Below are 17478 nucleotides of genomic sequence, written 5' to 3'. Positions count from 1 at the left end.
TCTGTCTTCCCAGCTGATATTTAAGCTGCTTCGAAGACATAGTTGATAGAACTTTTCAAGTGTTTTCAGATGGCGTCGGTATGGTGCCCAGATTTCTGATGCATACAGGAGCCTTGGAATCACCACTGCCTTGTACACTAACATTTTGGTGTCTGTTCGGATGTCACGGTGTCTGTTCGGATGTTAATAACCCCATTCTCCTGTGGAGAAAAAGATGAAGACTGGGAAGTTAATGGAAGTATCTTGAGGACAGTCAGTATTAGGGTCGGGAAGGTGTTGAACATCCCTAGGCATATGAAGGGAGACAAATCTGGGCCTGATCAGATATATCCGAGGACACTGTGGGAAGCTAGAGAAGAAATTGCAGGCCTCTGGAAGGGATATATGAATCATGGTTAGATATGATTGAGGTGCTGGTAGACTGGAAGGTGGCTAATGTGCCTCTATTTAAGAAGGAAAAGCCTGGACACTATAGATCAGTGAGCCTAACTGTGGTCGGCAAGTTACTGGAGAGTATTCTGATGGATAAAATATATATATGTATTTGGCTAGGCAGGGATTGATTAGGGATAATCAAGATGGTTTTAGAGATCATGTCTCACAAATCTAATCGTGTTTTTGAAGGATGTAATCAAAAAGGTTGATGAGGGCAGAGCCATAGCTGTTTCTATATGGATATCAGCAAAGCATTTAATAAGGTTCCGCATGGTAGTGTTAACGTTCGATTACTTATCACAGACATGTCAGACACTACTTAAGGCAAGATTATTTTATTCGCTAGTCGGAGTGCGCTGGAAGCACCTTAGCTTCCCTGTCGCAAAGTCTCCGAACAAAGAAAAATTAGTACAGTTATAGTTATTTCTTATCAATAAACACATTCTACCAAGTCTGATATAGCATGATTGAAAGATTCTGTAGCCTTACAGGAAATAAAAAAGGCTGGACCCATATCAAACTAAACCAATAACAAGTTATTAGTAATCTCTGCAATATCAGCAAACTTGGCTCAGGCATCTGCACATGTTTCTACTGTATGCATTCATTTTAGTTTCTTGACCAAGTTTCTAGACAAAGGATAGTCAACTTCATTTTACTAAATTTGTTGCAAAATTTGTATAAGATAATTACAAGCAGTTGAATAAGGGGTGGGAATTAATAAGCTTTGGCTTCTTCTTGCTCCTTTTCGGACACATATGATTTCATTTATTTATAGATATTGTTCATGACACTTTATAAATATTTTTGTTTTGTTTTTTGTATGCTGTTTCACACTTGCTTTGTATTCTTTTATTCTGTTCGAAATAAATAATAAAATAATAATAAATGTTGTGTCAAGTTTACCATAGATTCATATTATCTGGAGTTATGCGCCCTGTCCTTGATTCTAGAAATGTGTTGCATAAAATCTGCCAGTAATACCAGATTAGGCACCGAGCATCTTGTTTTAAACAATGCTTTCTCATATAAAATATAGATTGTTGTTAGTAGAGAGCTAGAGACTAAAGCAAAGATACTACTTCTCAAATTCCTGTGAGAAAACGACTGAAGAATTAATATCTTAAATCTTGTTAAATAAAGCATTAACTCGTTCATTCCCTCCTTTTATCAATTAATGATAACATTCACAGTCCTCGGTATCTATACATTGGCTGCAAGCAATTAATAATAAGAATTAAAGTAATTATCAGCAAAAAGGTAGATCCTTAATGTATCACATTACCCCAAACTCCACCGAACCAATGGTAAGGCCACTAATTCCCATTTTTCTCACCATATCCACACATGTCACTGCCAATCTTACAGATCTTTTCAATTTCTTCAGAAACATGGGTAGAAAGGACAGTGATATTAGAGGATTCATCTGGGATATAGATGCAACACCAGGGCTCAAAATTAGCGGTTGCCTGGTTACCAATGGCAACCTACAGTCCGGCTGGGCAACCCAAAAGCCATGCAATTTTGCCCGGCTTGACAAGCACCTATTGTTTAATACTGAGCAGGCCCCCTCTCTATCTCTCTCTGTCACTCTCCATCTCCGCCCGCCACCCGTATCCGTTTCGGGTGACGTTTCGGATAGAGACCCTTCTTTAGATTTCCTCTGGTTTTAGTGTTTTTAGTTTAATTTAAAGATACAGCGTGGAAACAGGCCCTTCAGCCGACCAAGTCCATGCCGATCACCGATCACCCGTACACTAGTTCTATCCCACATATTAGCGGAGTAAGTCAAGAGTCAAGAGTGTTTTATTCTCTCACATCCCAGTTAGAAAGGACGAGGCGGAGACAGTAGGCTGTGGGAGAGCTGGGAATGGGAGGGAAAGGAGGGAGAAAGCAAGGATTACCTGAAATTGGAGAAGCCAATGTTCATACCGCTGGGGTGTAAACTACCCAAGCAAAATATGAGGAGCTGTTCCTCCAATTTGCGGTGGGCCTCACTCTGGCCATGGAGGAGGCCCAGGACAGAAAGGTCAGATTCGGAATCAGAGGGGGAGTTGAAGTGCTGAGCCACCTCGAGATAAGGTTGGTTATTGCGAACTGAGTGGAGGTGTTGTGCGAAGCGATCGCCAAGCTTGCACTTGGTCTCACCGAGGTTGATCATACGTTGAATAATCCAACCAGAATTTTGTTTGGATTTGGAAAGAAATAATAGAAATTGCATTCATTGCAACTTGTAAAAAGAGATGAGATGCTGTATTGTAATTTTGCTGTATGTCATTGTGGTATATATCATGTCTTGATTGGTGAATATGTTTAGTTTGTGACTTTATTTGAAGCAGAAATAATATGTGAATGCTTCATTGACCATAATTCTGACTGGTAACTACGCACTTCATCCAAGCACATTATCGCACGTGTCATGCAAGCCGTCTTAAATGACCACCTAAACTGTCATTTGGCAACCTAAAAAGCTGCCACGGTTGCCCGGCTGGCAACAGGGAAAAAAGGTTAAGTGAGAGCCCTGAACACTCTCGTCCTATTATGGCGCAGATGCCCCCTTCTTCTGCCAAGATAATGTCTCATATGCTAGGGCTACGACAGTTGCATTTGCCATGGCAGAGGCCATATGGAGCAACTCCCTAGCTGACTTGGCTATTACATGGGAAAAGAGATCAACCAAAATCTCTGTGCTATTAACTCTCGGGGTATTGGCTACCTCTTCAAGATCCTGGACCATTCTCTTGCAAGGAACCACAGAGGTTAGATAGCAACACCCTATCCAGTGGTCATTCCTTCCAAACTCCCTTCTCTCCCAAGTGTTGTAGTCTCCCGGTGGCATCCCTGGCAACCATGGTTATGCCCATAACCCACACACAAAGTATGTTCCATTTACTGGTTGTGGTGGTCTCTGAGGAGAGATTGTGGTGCATGAGCTGTTTCCCAAATATATCCCTTTCTCTGGGTTGTTGCAGTGACATGAGGTATTTATTGGTATACAGGGATTGCTTATTATACTCAACCTTCCAGCCTGGTTTAAACGGGGGGGTGTTAAAATTGTTATACTTAGGTTCCCTTTGCTTGTTGGTCACTCTCCCATATGCTTGTGAGGTTACTTGGCAACTGCTAGACGCCATGATGTTGTGAAAACAGAATAGGGCTTTCGGCTTTCAGTCTGGTTCAGGGGTATTGGCCCTAGTGGTGCATCTGCTCTGCTGTTGTGCACACCCAACGGTTACTGCCATTCTCCCTGCGAGCGAACTCATAACTCATAGACAAAAAGGTAGTCCAGGGCATCTGGGCCATTCCCAGAACACCGAGGAGAGTCATTAATTTTATTGTCCTTTCTCCGGTTACCAATCCTTTTACAATTGATTAGGTGTGTTGAAACAAGGATGATCTTCAACTTTCACTACTGTAGGTGTGGTCAGTAGTACTTGGAAGGGCCCCTTCCAACACAGTCTCAATTTCTTCCGATCCCAGTAACTTATCAGTACGTAGTCTCCCGGCAGTATGGACTGTCCCTGTGGCTTCTGTGCCTCTCGTACTTGGGAATACAGATCTGGCAAGGCATGAGTTAATTGCTGTGCATACGTAATTAATGCATCGTTGAGGGCCTGTAGGTCAAAACTAACTTCCACAATAGGGACATCTTCTGGTTGGTTCATAGCTTTTCCAGTTATCAGTTCAAAAGGCGTTAACCCTGTCTCTCTAGCTCGCTGTTCAGAACCGTCAGAATAGCTGGGAATACCTTAACCCATTCCAGTCCAGGTTTTACTTAAACTCTTAAGTGTCCTATTCATTCCCTCCACTGATCTAGAACTCTGGTGGGGATGAAAGATCACTTTTTAACTACTTACAAGGCAGACCCTTTAAAAATAGATCATTATTTTTTTTAGACTATTTAAAAATATTCCCAATTGTTCGAATCTATCTCCTCAAATTTACAATTTCAAATTAACAGATTTTGTTCTGAGATAAAGGCATCTCCAATCTCATCTAACACATCTACCTGGATGCCACGTGGCCATCGTGGAATTCAGGTCTCTATTTGAACTCAATTCAAAAGGTAAGAAATAGGAAGAAAAGAAACTTAAAATTAAGAGAAAACAAAGAATAAACTGTTAATTTTCATAGATTGCAAGATCATTCAGTTACATCCTATTTCATCTGACGGACCATATCATCAAAAGGGGAATATATAGGAATATATAAATATAACCTGGGACTGGATGTCAAGTATCCCGATAGACTTTGGGAGAAGTGAAACAGACAGAGCGAAAACAAAGGAGAATAGAGCTGCAAGTATCTAGGCAGCATAGTCTTGAAAAGAACAGAGAGAGCTCTCTAGTCTGATAAGGGACAGGACTTGGATGAGTGACAACTTGAAAGAGCATCCTAGAATACTTTGAGAGAGCTCTGAATTAGAACAAATACTTTCCTTCGAACATTGAAAGAAAACTGGTACAAAAGAATGGGCAAAACATACATCAGGTACACAAATTTGTCCGAGAGGAGTGAGCCAGAGTGGCGCAGCCCCCTCCTTTCCAAAAAATCGCGCTGTGCAAAGGCAAGATTTTAGAGGCGTCCCTCTGTATCAACTTTACATATCCATGTCTGACATAGCTGTTCTGTCTACTAGAATCTTTGTTTCTGTGGGGACCAATGTGCAGAATTCATAATCTGCCATGCGGGCAGTAAGTCAGCTAGGACATTCCTCTGGGAGGCTTGATGATGGAGTCTTTGTAGTCGTGGCTCGTATGGGCATTGCACTTAGTAATGTCAGCTGGACTGGGAGGGCTAATGCTTCCAGTAGGTTCGTCACATAGAGCGGCTGGGAAATTGTAAATGTCTTCTTCTTGTTGGAGTGAGAAGTTAAAATGAACAAAAGGAGTAGTTAAGTGTAATGGTGGGAGGGCTGTTGTAGTTCAAAATGGGAGTGCTCCGAGCTGTAATTGGACAGTGATCCAGATTGTGATTGGCCAGACTCCCCGTCATTCAGGGTCCTGCCACACCTCACACTTTCTTAGTTACTTACAAACTTTCCTCCCTCTCCCTCTCGAGTCGATCTATTGCAAGAGTTTATTCAAAACGCTCAATTTCACAGCAGGCAGATTCTAGTCACTGAAAACCCTAGTCACAAAGCCTTTGTTTGAATCCCCATTGCTCATCGCGTTCTCCTTATTTCTGTGTTTGCAGACACAAGGTCAATTTATACAAAGTTCTGAGAGCAGCCTCGATTCTCGACACCGTGGTTTTTGTGACACCCTTTTTCAGTCTTCTTTGATTTTTCTGCTGTTGCTTTCTCTGGTGCTCTATGTTGTTTAACTCTCACTGCCCTTCATCTTCTGCCTTAAGTCCTCTCCCTGCTTCTTTCTCATCTTCCTTGTCAGTTTTTCCTTCTTCTGGGCTTGCCCTTTCCCTGTCGGAGTACTGGAGCCCCTCCATCTTAATGGGGTAACTCCTGTTGTCAGTGACTGGTGGTCAGGGCATGGGGGAGGTGGTCTATACTATTTCCGAATTTGTTTCTCTCCCTGAATTTGTTTCTCATCCCCCATCTATACAGGGTTGCAATGTCAGATAAAGGGTCCCGGGGATATTTTACTTAGGTTTCCGTTTTCACGTTACCAATTGTTTATTATCTTATCTTTTTGTTAATGCAGCAGACAATTGTCGATAATCTTTATATGACCCTGGGTCTAAATAACACATGCGTTGTACTGGAGTTCCTCCACCACTCTTATCCAGAGCTTATCCCATATAATATGTTTACACAGACTATCCGATTTATCCATTTAATGTTTGCACAGACCCTGACCTATCTAATTAATGAAATTAATGGGAACCATTGTGGGGGGATGTTTTTATGTCTTTATGTTGAAGCTATTTATTATTGCTATGTTTGTATTCTTTTTTATGTGCTGCATTGGCAAAAAGAATTTCACTACACCTAGGTGTATGTGACAATAAATACAACCTTTGAACCTTTGAACCTTTGAAATAAAATTTACACAGATTATATCCGACCTGTCCAATCAATAAAATTATATTATTCTCAGATCTGACGTTATTCACAGGCTTATATCTGACATCATTCTGACTTAACCAATATTCAATAATCCCCCACAAAAAAATAATAAAATAAAAAAATAAAAATAAAATCTTACCTTACGCTGTCTGTGATAAGGATTTTGGTAGGGAACCAAATCGACCCTAGACTGAGGGACCAGAATTTTCCCGGGAGTTTTCTTTGGGAGGTCGGTCTCAAAGGGTCCGACAAGTGCACTCTTCTCCCCTTCTGATCCCGGTCGAATTGCAGCCACTTATTCAGTCATCTGTGACGGTCCCATGCAAAATCCTGCCGACCAAAGCCAATGTTAAAGTTCGATTACTTATCACAGAGAAGTCAAACACCACTTAAGGCAAGATTATTTTATTCACTAGCGGGAGTGTGCTGGAGCAACCTCAGCTTCTCTGTCGCACACTCTCCGAACAAAGAAAAGTTAGCACAGATAGTCATTTCTTATCAATAAACACGTCTACCAAGTCTGATATAGCATGATTGAAAGATTCTGTAGCCCTACAGGAAAAAAGGAAGTCTGGACCCATATCAAGCTAAACCAATAACAAGTTGTTAATAATCTCTTCAATATCTGCAGTATTCTCGAAACTCAACCTCAGACTGAGGGACCAGAATTTTCCCGGGAGTTTCCTTTGGGAGGTCAAATTGGCCCACTTATTCAGTTATCTGTGACTGTCCCATGCAAAATCCTGCTGACCAAAGCCAATGGTAAAGTTTAACAAAATATTAAGAAATTATCCTGCAGTCATTTTCTAACAGGAATTTGAGAAGTGGAAATTTATTTTAGTCTCTAGCTCTCTACTAACATCAATGTATATTTTATATGAGAAAGCATTGTTTAAAAGAAGATGCTCGGTGCCTAATCTGTTATAACTGACAATTTTGAGTAAGCACATTCCTAGAATCAAGGACAAGGCACATAACTCCAGATAATAACTCAGAAACTTACAAAATTCTTAAGGGGTTGGACAGGCTAGATGCAGGAAGATTGTTCCCGATGTTGGGGAAGTCCAGAACAAGGGGTCACAGTTTAAGGATAAGGGGGAAATCTTTTAGGACCGAGATGAGGAAAACATTTTTCACACAGAGAGTGGTGAATCTCTGGAATTCTCTGCCACAGAAGGTAGTTGAGGCCAGTTCATTGGCTATATTTAAGAGGGAGTTAGATGTGGCCCTTGTGGCTAAAGGGATCAGGGGGTATGGAGAGAAGGCAGGTACAGGATACTGAGTTGGATGATCAGCCATGATCATATTGAATGGCGGTGCAGGCTCAAAGGGTCGAATGGCCTACTCCTGCACCTATTTTCTATGTTTCTATGTAATAATGAATCAATGCTAGCATTTACACAAAATGGAGTCGGCAATAACTTGTCATTGATTTAAATTATATATGGGTTCAGCCTCCCTCGTTTCCCTTAGGCTACGGATCTTTCAGTCAGATTTAAAAGGTGTGCTAATTGATAAGAAATGACCATAACTGTACTAACTTTTCTTTGTTCAGAGAGAGTGCGACAGGGAAGTAAGAGATATAGCTGTCAGCACACTCCCACTAGCGAATAAAATAATTTTGCCTTACTTGGTGTATGACTTATCTGTGACGAGTAAGAACCTTAACTTTAACAATATGTCCCAGATAGAACAATGAAATTCTTACTTGCTGCAGCACAACAGAATATGTAATCATAATAAATAATATAACAAAAACTCAGAAAAAAAAGAATAACAGTGCAATAATAATAATATATTGCAGTTCCGAGCTTATGAGGTTTTAGTGTTCAATAGCCTGATGGCTGTAGGGAAGAAGCTGTTCCTGAACCTGGACGTTACAGTTCTCAGGTTCCTGTACCTTCTCCCCGATGGCAGTGGCGAGATGAGTGTGTGGCCAGGATGGTGTGGGTCTTTGATGATGTTGGCTGCCTTTTTGAGGCAGCAACTACGATAAATCCCTTCGATGGTGGGGAAGTCAGAGCCGGTGATGGCCTGGGCAGTGTTTACAACTTTTTGCAATCTTTTCTGCTCCTGGACGTTCAAGTTGCCAAACCAGGCCACGATGGAACCAGTTAGTATGCTCTTCACTGTGCACCTGTAGAAGTTCAAGAGAATCCTCTTTGACAACCGAATCTCCGTAATCTTCTCAGGAAGTAGAGGCGCTGATGTGCTTTCTTTATGATTGCATCAGTGTGCTGGGTCCAGGAAAGATCGCCCTGTAACCCCCTAGCATACTCTTTGCAGTTCTCACTGCCACCCAGCTTTGTGTCATCTGCAAAGTTGTGTCATCTGCAAATTTGCTAGTGTTACTTTTAATTCCATCATCTAAATTATTAATATATATTGTAAATAGTTGCGGCCCCAGCATCGAGCCTTGCGGCACTCCACTTGCCATTCTGACATGGACTCATTTATTCCTACTCTTTGTTTCCTGTCTGCCAACCAATTCTCTATCAATGTCAATACCCGACACCCAATACCAAGTGCTCTAATTTTGCTCACTAATCTCCTGTGTGGGACCTTATCAAAGTTTTTCTGAAAGTCCAGATACACTACACCCACTGGCTCTCCTTCATACATGAGAATATCCTGAGTTATGTAATAATTGTAGTGTAAAATATTTTAGTAAGTAAAAGATTAGCTTGACTTCTTTGGGTTCTGAATAAGCTGAAGTTTGCAATTCTGTACTAGAGGAGCTGTGGTTATCAGGAAGCATACCAAGCTTTTCTGATAGTGCTTCCTGTTATGCTCGAGGGAAAGACAATTGACACTGGTGGGATAGAGTCCACATTCCCTGTGGACTCGGAATTTCTGTAAACAGAAATCTTCTGTGGTGTTACTGATATTGATCCTTGCATTGTTTAAGAAGGAATTGCAAATGTTGGGCTTTTGACTAAGTTCCTCTTGTTTAGGGGTTTTGTAACTAAAATTTGTGATTGATTTAACCACATTATGACAAGTGTATTGTATAGTGACAAGTATGCTTTGAGACGGGTTCAGCCTGATTGATTTGAGTATTGTGTTGAATGTCATTGCTGCAACTCTGTATAAGCATGTGACCACGTTTCCAAAACATTATAAAAGATGCTGTATGTCTTCATTCATTAGAGTGGTGGCTCAGGGACAGTTAAGTGTCTGTTGCATACTTGACTATGTATCCCTGACACCCTCGCTGGCTGATGATCAGTAAAGCTTGAGTTGACTTGTTAGTTGTCTGTTTTTAAGAAGTGAACCTTAATATCCATTTTACTTGTCACGTCCTCAAAAAATTCCAGTCAAGTCAAGCAGGATTTCCCCTTCATAAATCCATGCTGACTTGGACCAATCCTTTTACTGCTATCCAAATGCGCCATTATTACTTCTTTCACTATTGACTCCAGCATCTTCCCCACCACCGATGTCAGACTAACTGGTCTATAATTGCCCCTTTTCTCTCTCCCGCCTTTCTTAAAAAGTGGGATAACAAAAGCTACCCTCCAATCCACAGGAACTGATCCTGAATCTGTAGAACATTGGAAAATGATCACCAATGCATCCACGATTTCTAGAGCCACTTCCTTAAGTACCCTGGGATGCAGACCATCAGGCCCTGGGGATTTATCAGCCTTCAGTCCCATCTGTCTACCCAGCACCATTTCCTGCCTAATGTGGATTTCCTTCAGTTCCTCCATCACCCTAGATCCTCTGGCCACAAGTACATCAGGAAGATTGTTTGTGTCCTCCTTAGTGAAGACGGATCCAAAGTACCTGATCAACTCATCTTCCATTTCCTTGTTCCCCATAATAAATTTACCGTTTTCAGTCTCCAAAGGGTCCAACTTTGGTCTTAACTATGTTTTTCCTCTGCACATACCTGAAGAAGCTTTTACGATTCTCCTTTATATTCTTGGCTAGCTTACCTTCGTACCTCATATTTTCTCCCCGTATTGACTTTTTAGTTATCTTCTGTTGCTCTTTAAACATTACCCAATCCTCTTGCATCCCACTCATCTTTGCTACATTGTACTTCTCTTTTATTTTTATACTGTCCCTGACGTCCCTTGTCAGCCACAGTCGCCCCTTACTCCCCTTGGAATCTTTTTTCCTCTTTGGAATGAACTGATCCTGAACCTACTGTATTATTCCCAGAAATACTTGCCATTGCTGTTCCACTGTCATCCCTGTGAGGGTATCTTTCCAGTCAACTTTGGCCAGCGCCTCCGTCATGGCTCCATAGTCCCCTTTATTCAACAGTAACATGGACACCTCCGATTTACCCTTCTCCCTCTCCAATTGTAGATTAAACCTGACCATATTATGGTCACAACCTCCTAATGGCTCCTTAACCTCAAGTTCCTTTATCAAATCCGGTTAATTCCCATAATGTTGTCTCTTGTCTGGACCCTGAGTCTGAAATAAAGTTTAATAATAATAATTTAATATGCCCAGAAATTCCTGCCATTGCTGTTCCACTGTCATTCCTGCTAGGATCTTTTTCCAGTCGACCTTGGCCACCTCCTCTCTTATGCCTTCATAGTCTCCTTTGTTCAACTGCAACACTGACACTTCTGATTTAACCTTCTCCCTCTGAAATTGCAGATTAAAACATCATATCATGGTCACTACCTCCTAGCGGTTCCTTTACCTTGAGTTCCCTTATTAAATCTGGTTCATTAGACAACACTAAATCCAGAATTGACTTCTCTCAGTTTGGCTCCAATACAAGCTGCTCTAAGAATCCATCTCAGAGGCACTCTATAAACTCCCTTTCTTGGGGTCCAGAACCAACCTGATTTTCCCAGTCTGCCTGCTTATTGACATCTCCCATAACCACAGTGGCATTACCTTTGTTACATGCCAAGTTTAACTCCTGCTGCAACTTGCACCCTATATCCAGGCTACTGTTTGGGGGCCTGCAGAAAACTCCCATTAGTGTCTTTTTGTCTTTATAATTCCTCAATTCTATCCGCAGCGACTCTACATCTTCAGTCCCTATGTCACCCCTTGCAAGGGACTGAATTTCATCCCTCACCAACAGAGCTACCCCACCTCCTCTGCCCACCTGCCTGTCCTTTCTATAGGACGTATAACCCTGAATATTCAGTTCCCAGTCCCGATCCTCCTGCAGCCATGTCTCTGTAATCCCCACAATGTCATATCTACCAATCTCTAACTGAGCCTCAAGCTCATCCACTTTACTTATACTTCGCGCATTCATATATAATACTTTAAATCCATTACTCACCTCACCTCTCACATCAATTCCTAATTCACTCAATCATCACTGTAGATAAGCACAAAAAGTTGGAGTAACTTAGTGGCTCAGACAGCATCTCTGGAGAAAATGAATAGGTGACGTTTCGGGTCATGAACTTCTTCAGACTGAGGGTCAGGGGAAAGGGATACGAGATATATAGATGGTGATGTAGAGAGATATAGAACAAATGAATGAAAGATATGCAAAAAAGTAACAATAATAAAGGAAACAGGCCATTGTGAGTTGTGTGCGAGGTGAAAACAAGTTCAGACAATGAGACTCAACAAGATGGCTTTGAAGCTGGTACGACCTGGATGGGGGAGGGACGGAGAGAGAAGGTTGCAAGGGTTACTTGAAGTTAGTGAAATCAATTTTCATACCACCGGGTTGTAAGCTACCCAAGCAAGATATGAGATGCTGACTTAGGATACGTCAATTTCCAGATACATTTCTTTGTGGAGAGCTCAAATTAGGATTGTAGCTTCTTAAGGATGAGGTGTGAATTCTGGACATGATCATAAAAACCTTTTACTCCGTCGGTCAATAGGGAAGGAGCAACAAGTTCCTCAGATTCAGCTGCCCAAGCAAACCTGTGTCTGTCTTATGATTGCTCCATGATGGCATGCATGTTATGAAATTCACCAATGGGTTTACAATGGAAACAACCTTAGTGAGGACTGGTGACAAACACGACTGTTTCATTGCCCCAACACTTTTCTCAATCTTTCTCACTGCACGTCTGCTCCACACGTCAACAAACTTTGCATGGGATGTTTACAAATACACAGGACAAGATGTTAAAAGTCCAAAGTGCCAAATATCAACTTACTCCCGATGGTAATGGGAGCCTTCTGCACTCACCTATGCTCCTCCGATGTTGAGAAAGACTAGGCAGACACGTCATTGGGGTAATCAAGTGGGCACTTACTTTCATCGACATTTCGCTGATTGAACCCACGACGTCTCCAGTAGGCTCAGCGGTGCATTCTGGTGTCCCCGAACCACCCCCCTCTGCATCTGTCTAGTCGGCTATTTGGGAGACCAAATGGGGTCTTTCCTCTTCAGCCAGAGCCACTCTGCCACCCGTGATGTTTCTTTGATGGCCTGGCATAGGGCTTGTCCGCTGATCCCCAGGTCCTTCATCAGTCTTAAGGTAGATGTTGCCACGAATCCTCGACATCCAACTTCTACCGGGCAGATCTTAGCTCTCCAGCCCCGCTGTTCTGCCTCCGCTGCAAGCTCTGTATATCGCAGTTTCTTTCTTTCGAAGGCTTCCTGCACAGCATCCTCCCAAGGGACTGTGAGCTCCACAAAATACACCATGCGCTGAGAGTTCGACCAGAGCACAAGATCAGGCCTCAAGTTGGTGATGGCTATCTCTGATGGAACTGTAAGCCATTGGTCCACATCCACCAGCATCTGCCAATCCCAGTCTGCCTCCAGCTGTCCAAACCTGGTCCTTGGTGGAATTTTCCATTTCCTTTGTCCCCCCCCCCCCCCCCGAACAAAGGCAATTGGCTTAACTGGGTTGGTTGTTCTGGGCGGCAAGGCATTGTTGGTTGTTCTCCTGCTTTCCAGAGTCGCTGCCAGGCATTTGAGCACTTGATTATGTCTCCAGGTTTACCGTCCTTGGGAGAGGCTTACTTTACACCCAGTGAGGATGTGCCTAAGTGTGGCTGGTGTTGAACACAGGGGGCATGATGGATCTTCGCCCATTTTTTGGGCTAGGAAGGACATCATAGGTTGCCCGAATGAGGAAACTTATCCTGCTCGCCTCCATCTCCCACGTGTCCTTCCAGCTGATCTTCCTCTTTTCCACACTCTCCCATCTCATCCACTGGCCCTGTTTAGCTTGCTACACAGCCTTGGCACACCTATTCGACTCCTCCTGTCGGCGGACTTCGGCCGCGACCAACTTCCGGCGCTCCAGTGATGATGCCTTGTTCAAGCAAGGTCGCTTTCCGCCAAGCCCCAAGCCACTTCTTCCGTGTTTAATTTGCCCTATCATGTCGCCTTGGTGTAGAGCAGATTTTGCCTGCTGTGTCGCATTCTTAGCCGTCCACTTCTTTCCTGTTGCCAGGGTTGGAGCAGCAGCTCGGATGACAGTGTCCCTTGATTCTGTCAGGGTCATCTCTAGTCTGACTTTGGTGCACTTGAACTCCTCTGTGAGACTAGAGAGAGGCAGCTGGAGTACCCCCTGACCGTACAGGCCTACGCTGCTCAGGCACCGAGGAACACCTAACCACTTTCTCACGAAAGAGCTGATTGTTCTTTCTATCTTCTCGACTCTTGTGAGGGTGATGTCATACATGGTTAGTGGCCACATAAGGCGAGGTAATAACCCAAACTGCAGGCACCAGATTTTCAGTTTTCCAGGCAGCATGGATCGGTCAATGTTCCCCAGACCTTTGATGACTTCTTGCCTAAACTCGTTAGCCTGATCAGTGTCCTTCAGTTTAGAGTTATGCCATCTTCCCAGACTTTTGATTGGCTTCTCTGACACAGTTGGGATAGGTTCTTGATCAATGAAGAACCTTTGATCTGTCAGTTTGATTATAGAAATGCTTCTTGATTTGGATGGCTTGAATTTCATTCTGACCCCAGTGATGTTCTCTTGAAGCTTCCCTAAAAGGCACCTGGAGCAAGGTGCTGTTGGTGTTATGATTGTCATGTCATCCATGTAGGCCCTGATGGGTGGTAGACAGACTCCAGACTTCAGCCGCTCGCCACCCACTACCCACTTGGAGGCCCTTATGATAACTTCCATAGCCATTGTAAAAATCAATGGGGAGATGGTACACCCCGCCATAATGCCAATCTCCATGCAGTGCCATGTGGTCGTGAAGTCAGGCGTGGTGAAACAGAGCTGCAGATCTTGAAAATAAGCCTTGACAAGGCTTGCGATAGTCTCTGGTATCCTGAAGAAGTCAAAGGATGCCCAGAGGAAACTGTGAGGGACAGTTCCGAACGCGTTGGCAAGGTCAAGGAAAATGACATGCAGGTCTCTCTTCTCTTTTCTTGCAGTCTGGATTTGGTGCCAAATCATGCTGGTATGTTCGAGACATCCAGAGAACCCTGGGATGCCTGCTTTTTGGACTGTTGTATCCACAAGGTTGTTTCTCTCTAAATAGCTGGTCATCCTCTGAGCTAGGATGCTGAAGATTTTACCCTCTACATTGAGGAGACTGATAGGGCGGAATTGGCTGATATCTGTGGATTCCTTCTCTTTCGGAATCAGGATTCCTCCTGCCCTGCGCCATGCTTTGGGTATGACTCTCTTCTCCCAAGCCACTCTCATTAGCCTCCACAGGAAGCAAAGAACATCAGGAGCACCCTTGTAGAGTCGATACGGAACCCCATTTGGCCCTGGGGCTGAAGATGCTCTTGCCCGCTTTACTGCCTGTTCCACCTCCCTCCACTTTGGAGGTCTAATGTCCATCTTATGCTCTGGTTGTTCAATTGGTGGAATGTCCGCTGGCATAGCTGTCTTCTGGTGTCTCTTGTCATCCGCATGCATTCTTTTCTTCCAGATGCTCGTCCAGCTCCTGCCTTGGTGATTTCAGGTTCACTCCCTTTTCTTTGATGAAAAGTGATTTTATGAACTTATAGGGGTCCTTGATGAAGCGTGATCTCGTTCGTTGTTTCTTTTTTCGTGATTCCCGCAGGTACTCTGCTCGTCTCAGGGTTGCTAAACGTTTTTTTATGTTTCCCTGGAGAATGTTGATGCCCTCCTTCTCACTACCAGATGCCTTCCTCCACTGCTTCTTGAGCCGCCTTCTCTCCCAGATTAGGCATTCCATCTCCTTTTGCTGTCTGGACTTGCTTTCCAAAGCTGGTGCCTTTTCCTTTTTCTCCCTTATTCCATATTGTTCTGCTCCATAGCCATAGATGATGTCCCCCATCTTGTCAAGCTTTCTTTCAACTGTACCCCTTACACCCTGTAAGATACTGGTCAGGTCTGCATTCATGGTCTCCCATTCTTTCTTCTCCGAGGCTCCAGGCCATTTCACACGAGGTTTTCTACCGCTGATCTTTTTCTCCATTGCTGGTTTTCTTGGCTGGATGGGCTCCATAAACTTTGCATGGGAGTTTAGCTAATGTTCAGAACTAATGGAAACTATTTAACTTATAGGATCTACACCAGTAGCAGGTCACTTGAACTTAATTAATCAAGCTGCAGTATGGAGATGACCAGTGTCTTTATTAGGTCATAAGATCATAAGGAATGGGAGTAGAATTAGGCCATTCGGCCCGTCAAGCCTACTCCGCCATTCAACCATGGCTGATCTACCTCTCCTTCCTAACCCCAATTCTCCTGCCTTCTCCCCATAACCTCTGACACTTGTACTAATCAAGAATCTATCTATCTCTGCCTTAAAAATATTAATTGACGACCTCCACAGCCTTCTGTGGCAAAGAATTCCACAGATTTAACACCCTTTGACTAAAGAAATGTCTCCTCGTCTCCTTCCTAGAAGAACGTTCTTTAATTCTGAGACTATGACCTCTAGTCATAGACTCTCCCACTAGTGGAAACATCGTCTCCACGTCCACTCTATCCAATCATTACACTATTCTGTATGTTTCAATGAGGTCCCCTCTCATTCTTCTAAACTCCAGCGAGTACAGGCCCAGTGCTGACAAACACTCATCATAGGTTAACCTTTCTGTAGACAAAAAGGTGCTGATACTCACGATTAATAAATAAATATGAAATTAGCACTGCATATGACAATGACAGTACCTAACTAATGGCTTCCTCATGTCACTTGGGACAGTGACCCTCTTATTAGTAGCTAGCTCCCCCTGCTGTACACTCAGTAGTTAACCTGACATTCAGCATACTGTGTAGGAAGGATGCTGCAGATGCTGGTTTACACCGAAGATGGACACAAAATGCAGGAGTCTTGTGGAGTACTGGTATTGATAATTATCGCAAAAGATGATTTTTTTTTGCCTATCCTTATTGATTGTGGTCTTTGGGTCAAGGAACTTGTTGCAGACAATGGTGCTGAACCCAAGGTCCAGAAATTTGTTGATGAATTTAGTTGAATTTTTGATGTTGAGAGTGGAGCTGTCATCAATAAAGAGGAGTCTGACATTGGTGTCCTTGTTATCCGGATGTTTGAGGGATGAGTGTAGGGACAGTGAGATGGCATCTGCCATTCCAGTATTACAACAAACACATACAGTTGAACAGCACATCACAAGAACAAGCCCTAGGGCCCACAGTGTCTGTGCCAAACATGATGCCAAAGCAAACTCTTATCTGCCCACACATAATCCATATTCTTCCATGCCTTGCATATCCATAAGCTGAACTAAAAGCCTCTTAAATGCCACTATCGTGTCTGCCTCCACCGCCATCCCCAGCAGCGCGTTCCAGGTACCCACCACCCTCTGTGTACAAAGGTTGCCTTCACATCTCCTTTAAACTTTGCTCCGATCATGACAAAGCTAGGACCGCCATTATTTCATATTTCCACCCTCGGAAAAGGGTTCTGACTGTCTCCCCCATCTAAGCACCTCGTAATTTTACATTAGATCTCCCCTCAACCTCTGGCGTTCTGGAGAAAACAATCCAAGTTTGTCCAACCTCCCTGTAGCTAATACCCTGTAATCCAGCATCATTCTGGTAAACCTCCTTTGCGCATTTTCCAATCCTCCACTTCTTTCCTGTATTGGGGCGACCAGAACTGCATGCAGTACTCCAATTGCAGCCTAACCATAGTTCTGCATC

At 43.3% G+C, this 17478-nt stretch overlaps 1 protein-coding gene across 5 annotated transcripts in view; it reads right to left on the bottom strand.

Annotated features, from left to right (window-relative positions):
• Positions 1–60: 60 nt before the first annotated feature.
• LOC116972391 overlaps positions 61–17478 on the bottom strand; it is a 32758-nt gene continuing 15340 nt past the window's right edge. For 2 of the 5 annotated variants that reach the window (XM_033019992.1, XM_033019993.1), the window contains exon 6: positions 61–200. In XM_033019992.1, coding sequence (XP_032875883.1) covers positions 138–200 — 63 coding nt within the window. In that variant the 3' untranslated portion in view covers positions 61–137. Of the gene's footprint in view, positions 201–6561; positions 6791–17478 lie in introns of those variants that run through there. The other 3 variants (XR_004411793.1, XM_033019991.1, XM_033019996.1) reach the window with 3 other exon arrangements.

This window comes from Amblyraja radiata, chromosome 4, assembly GCF_010909765.2.
Source record: "Amblyraja radiata isolate CabotCenter1 chromosome 4, sAmbRad1.1.pri, whole genome shotgun sequence".
Classification (NCBI taxonomy): domain Eukaryota; kingdom Metazoa; phylum Chordata; class Chondrichthyes; order Rajiformes; family Rajidae; genus Amblyraja; species Amblyraja radiata.
This window is presented reverse-complemented; position numbering and strand designations above follow the sequence as displayed.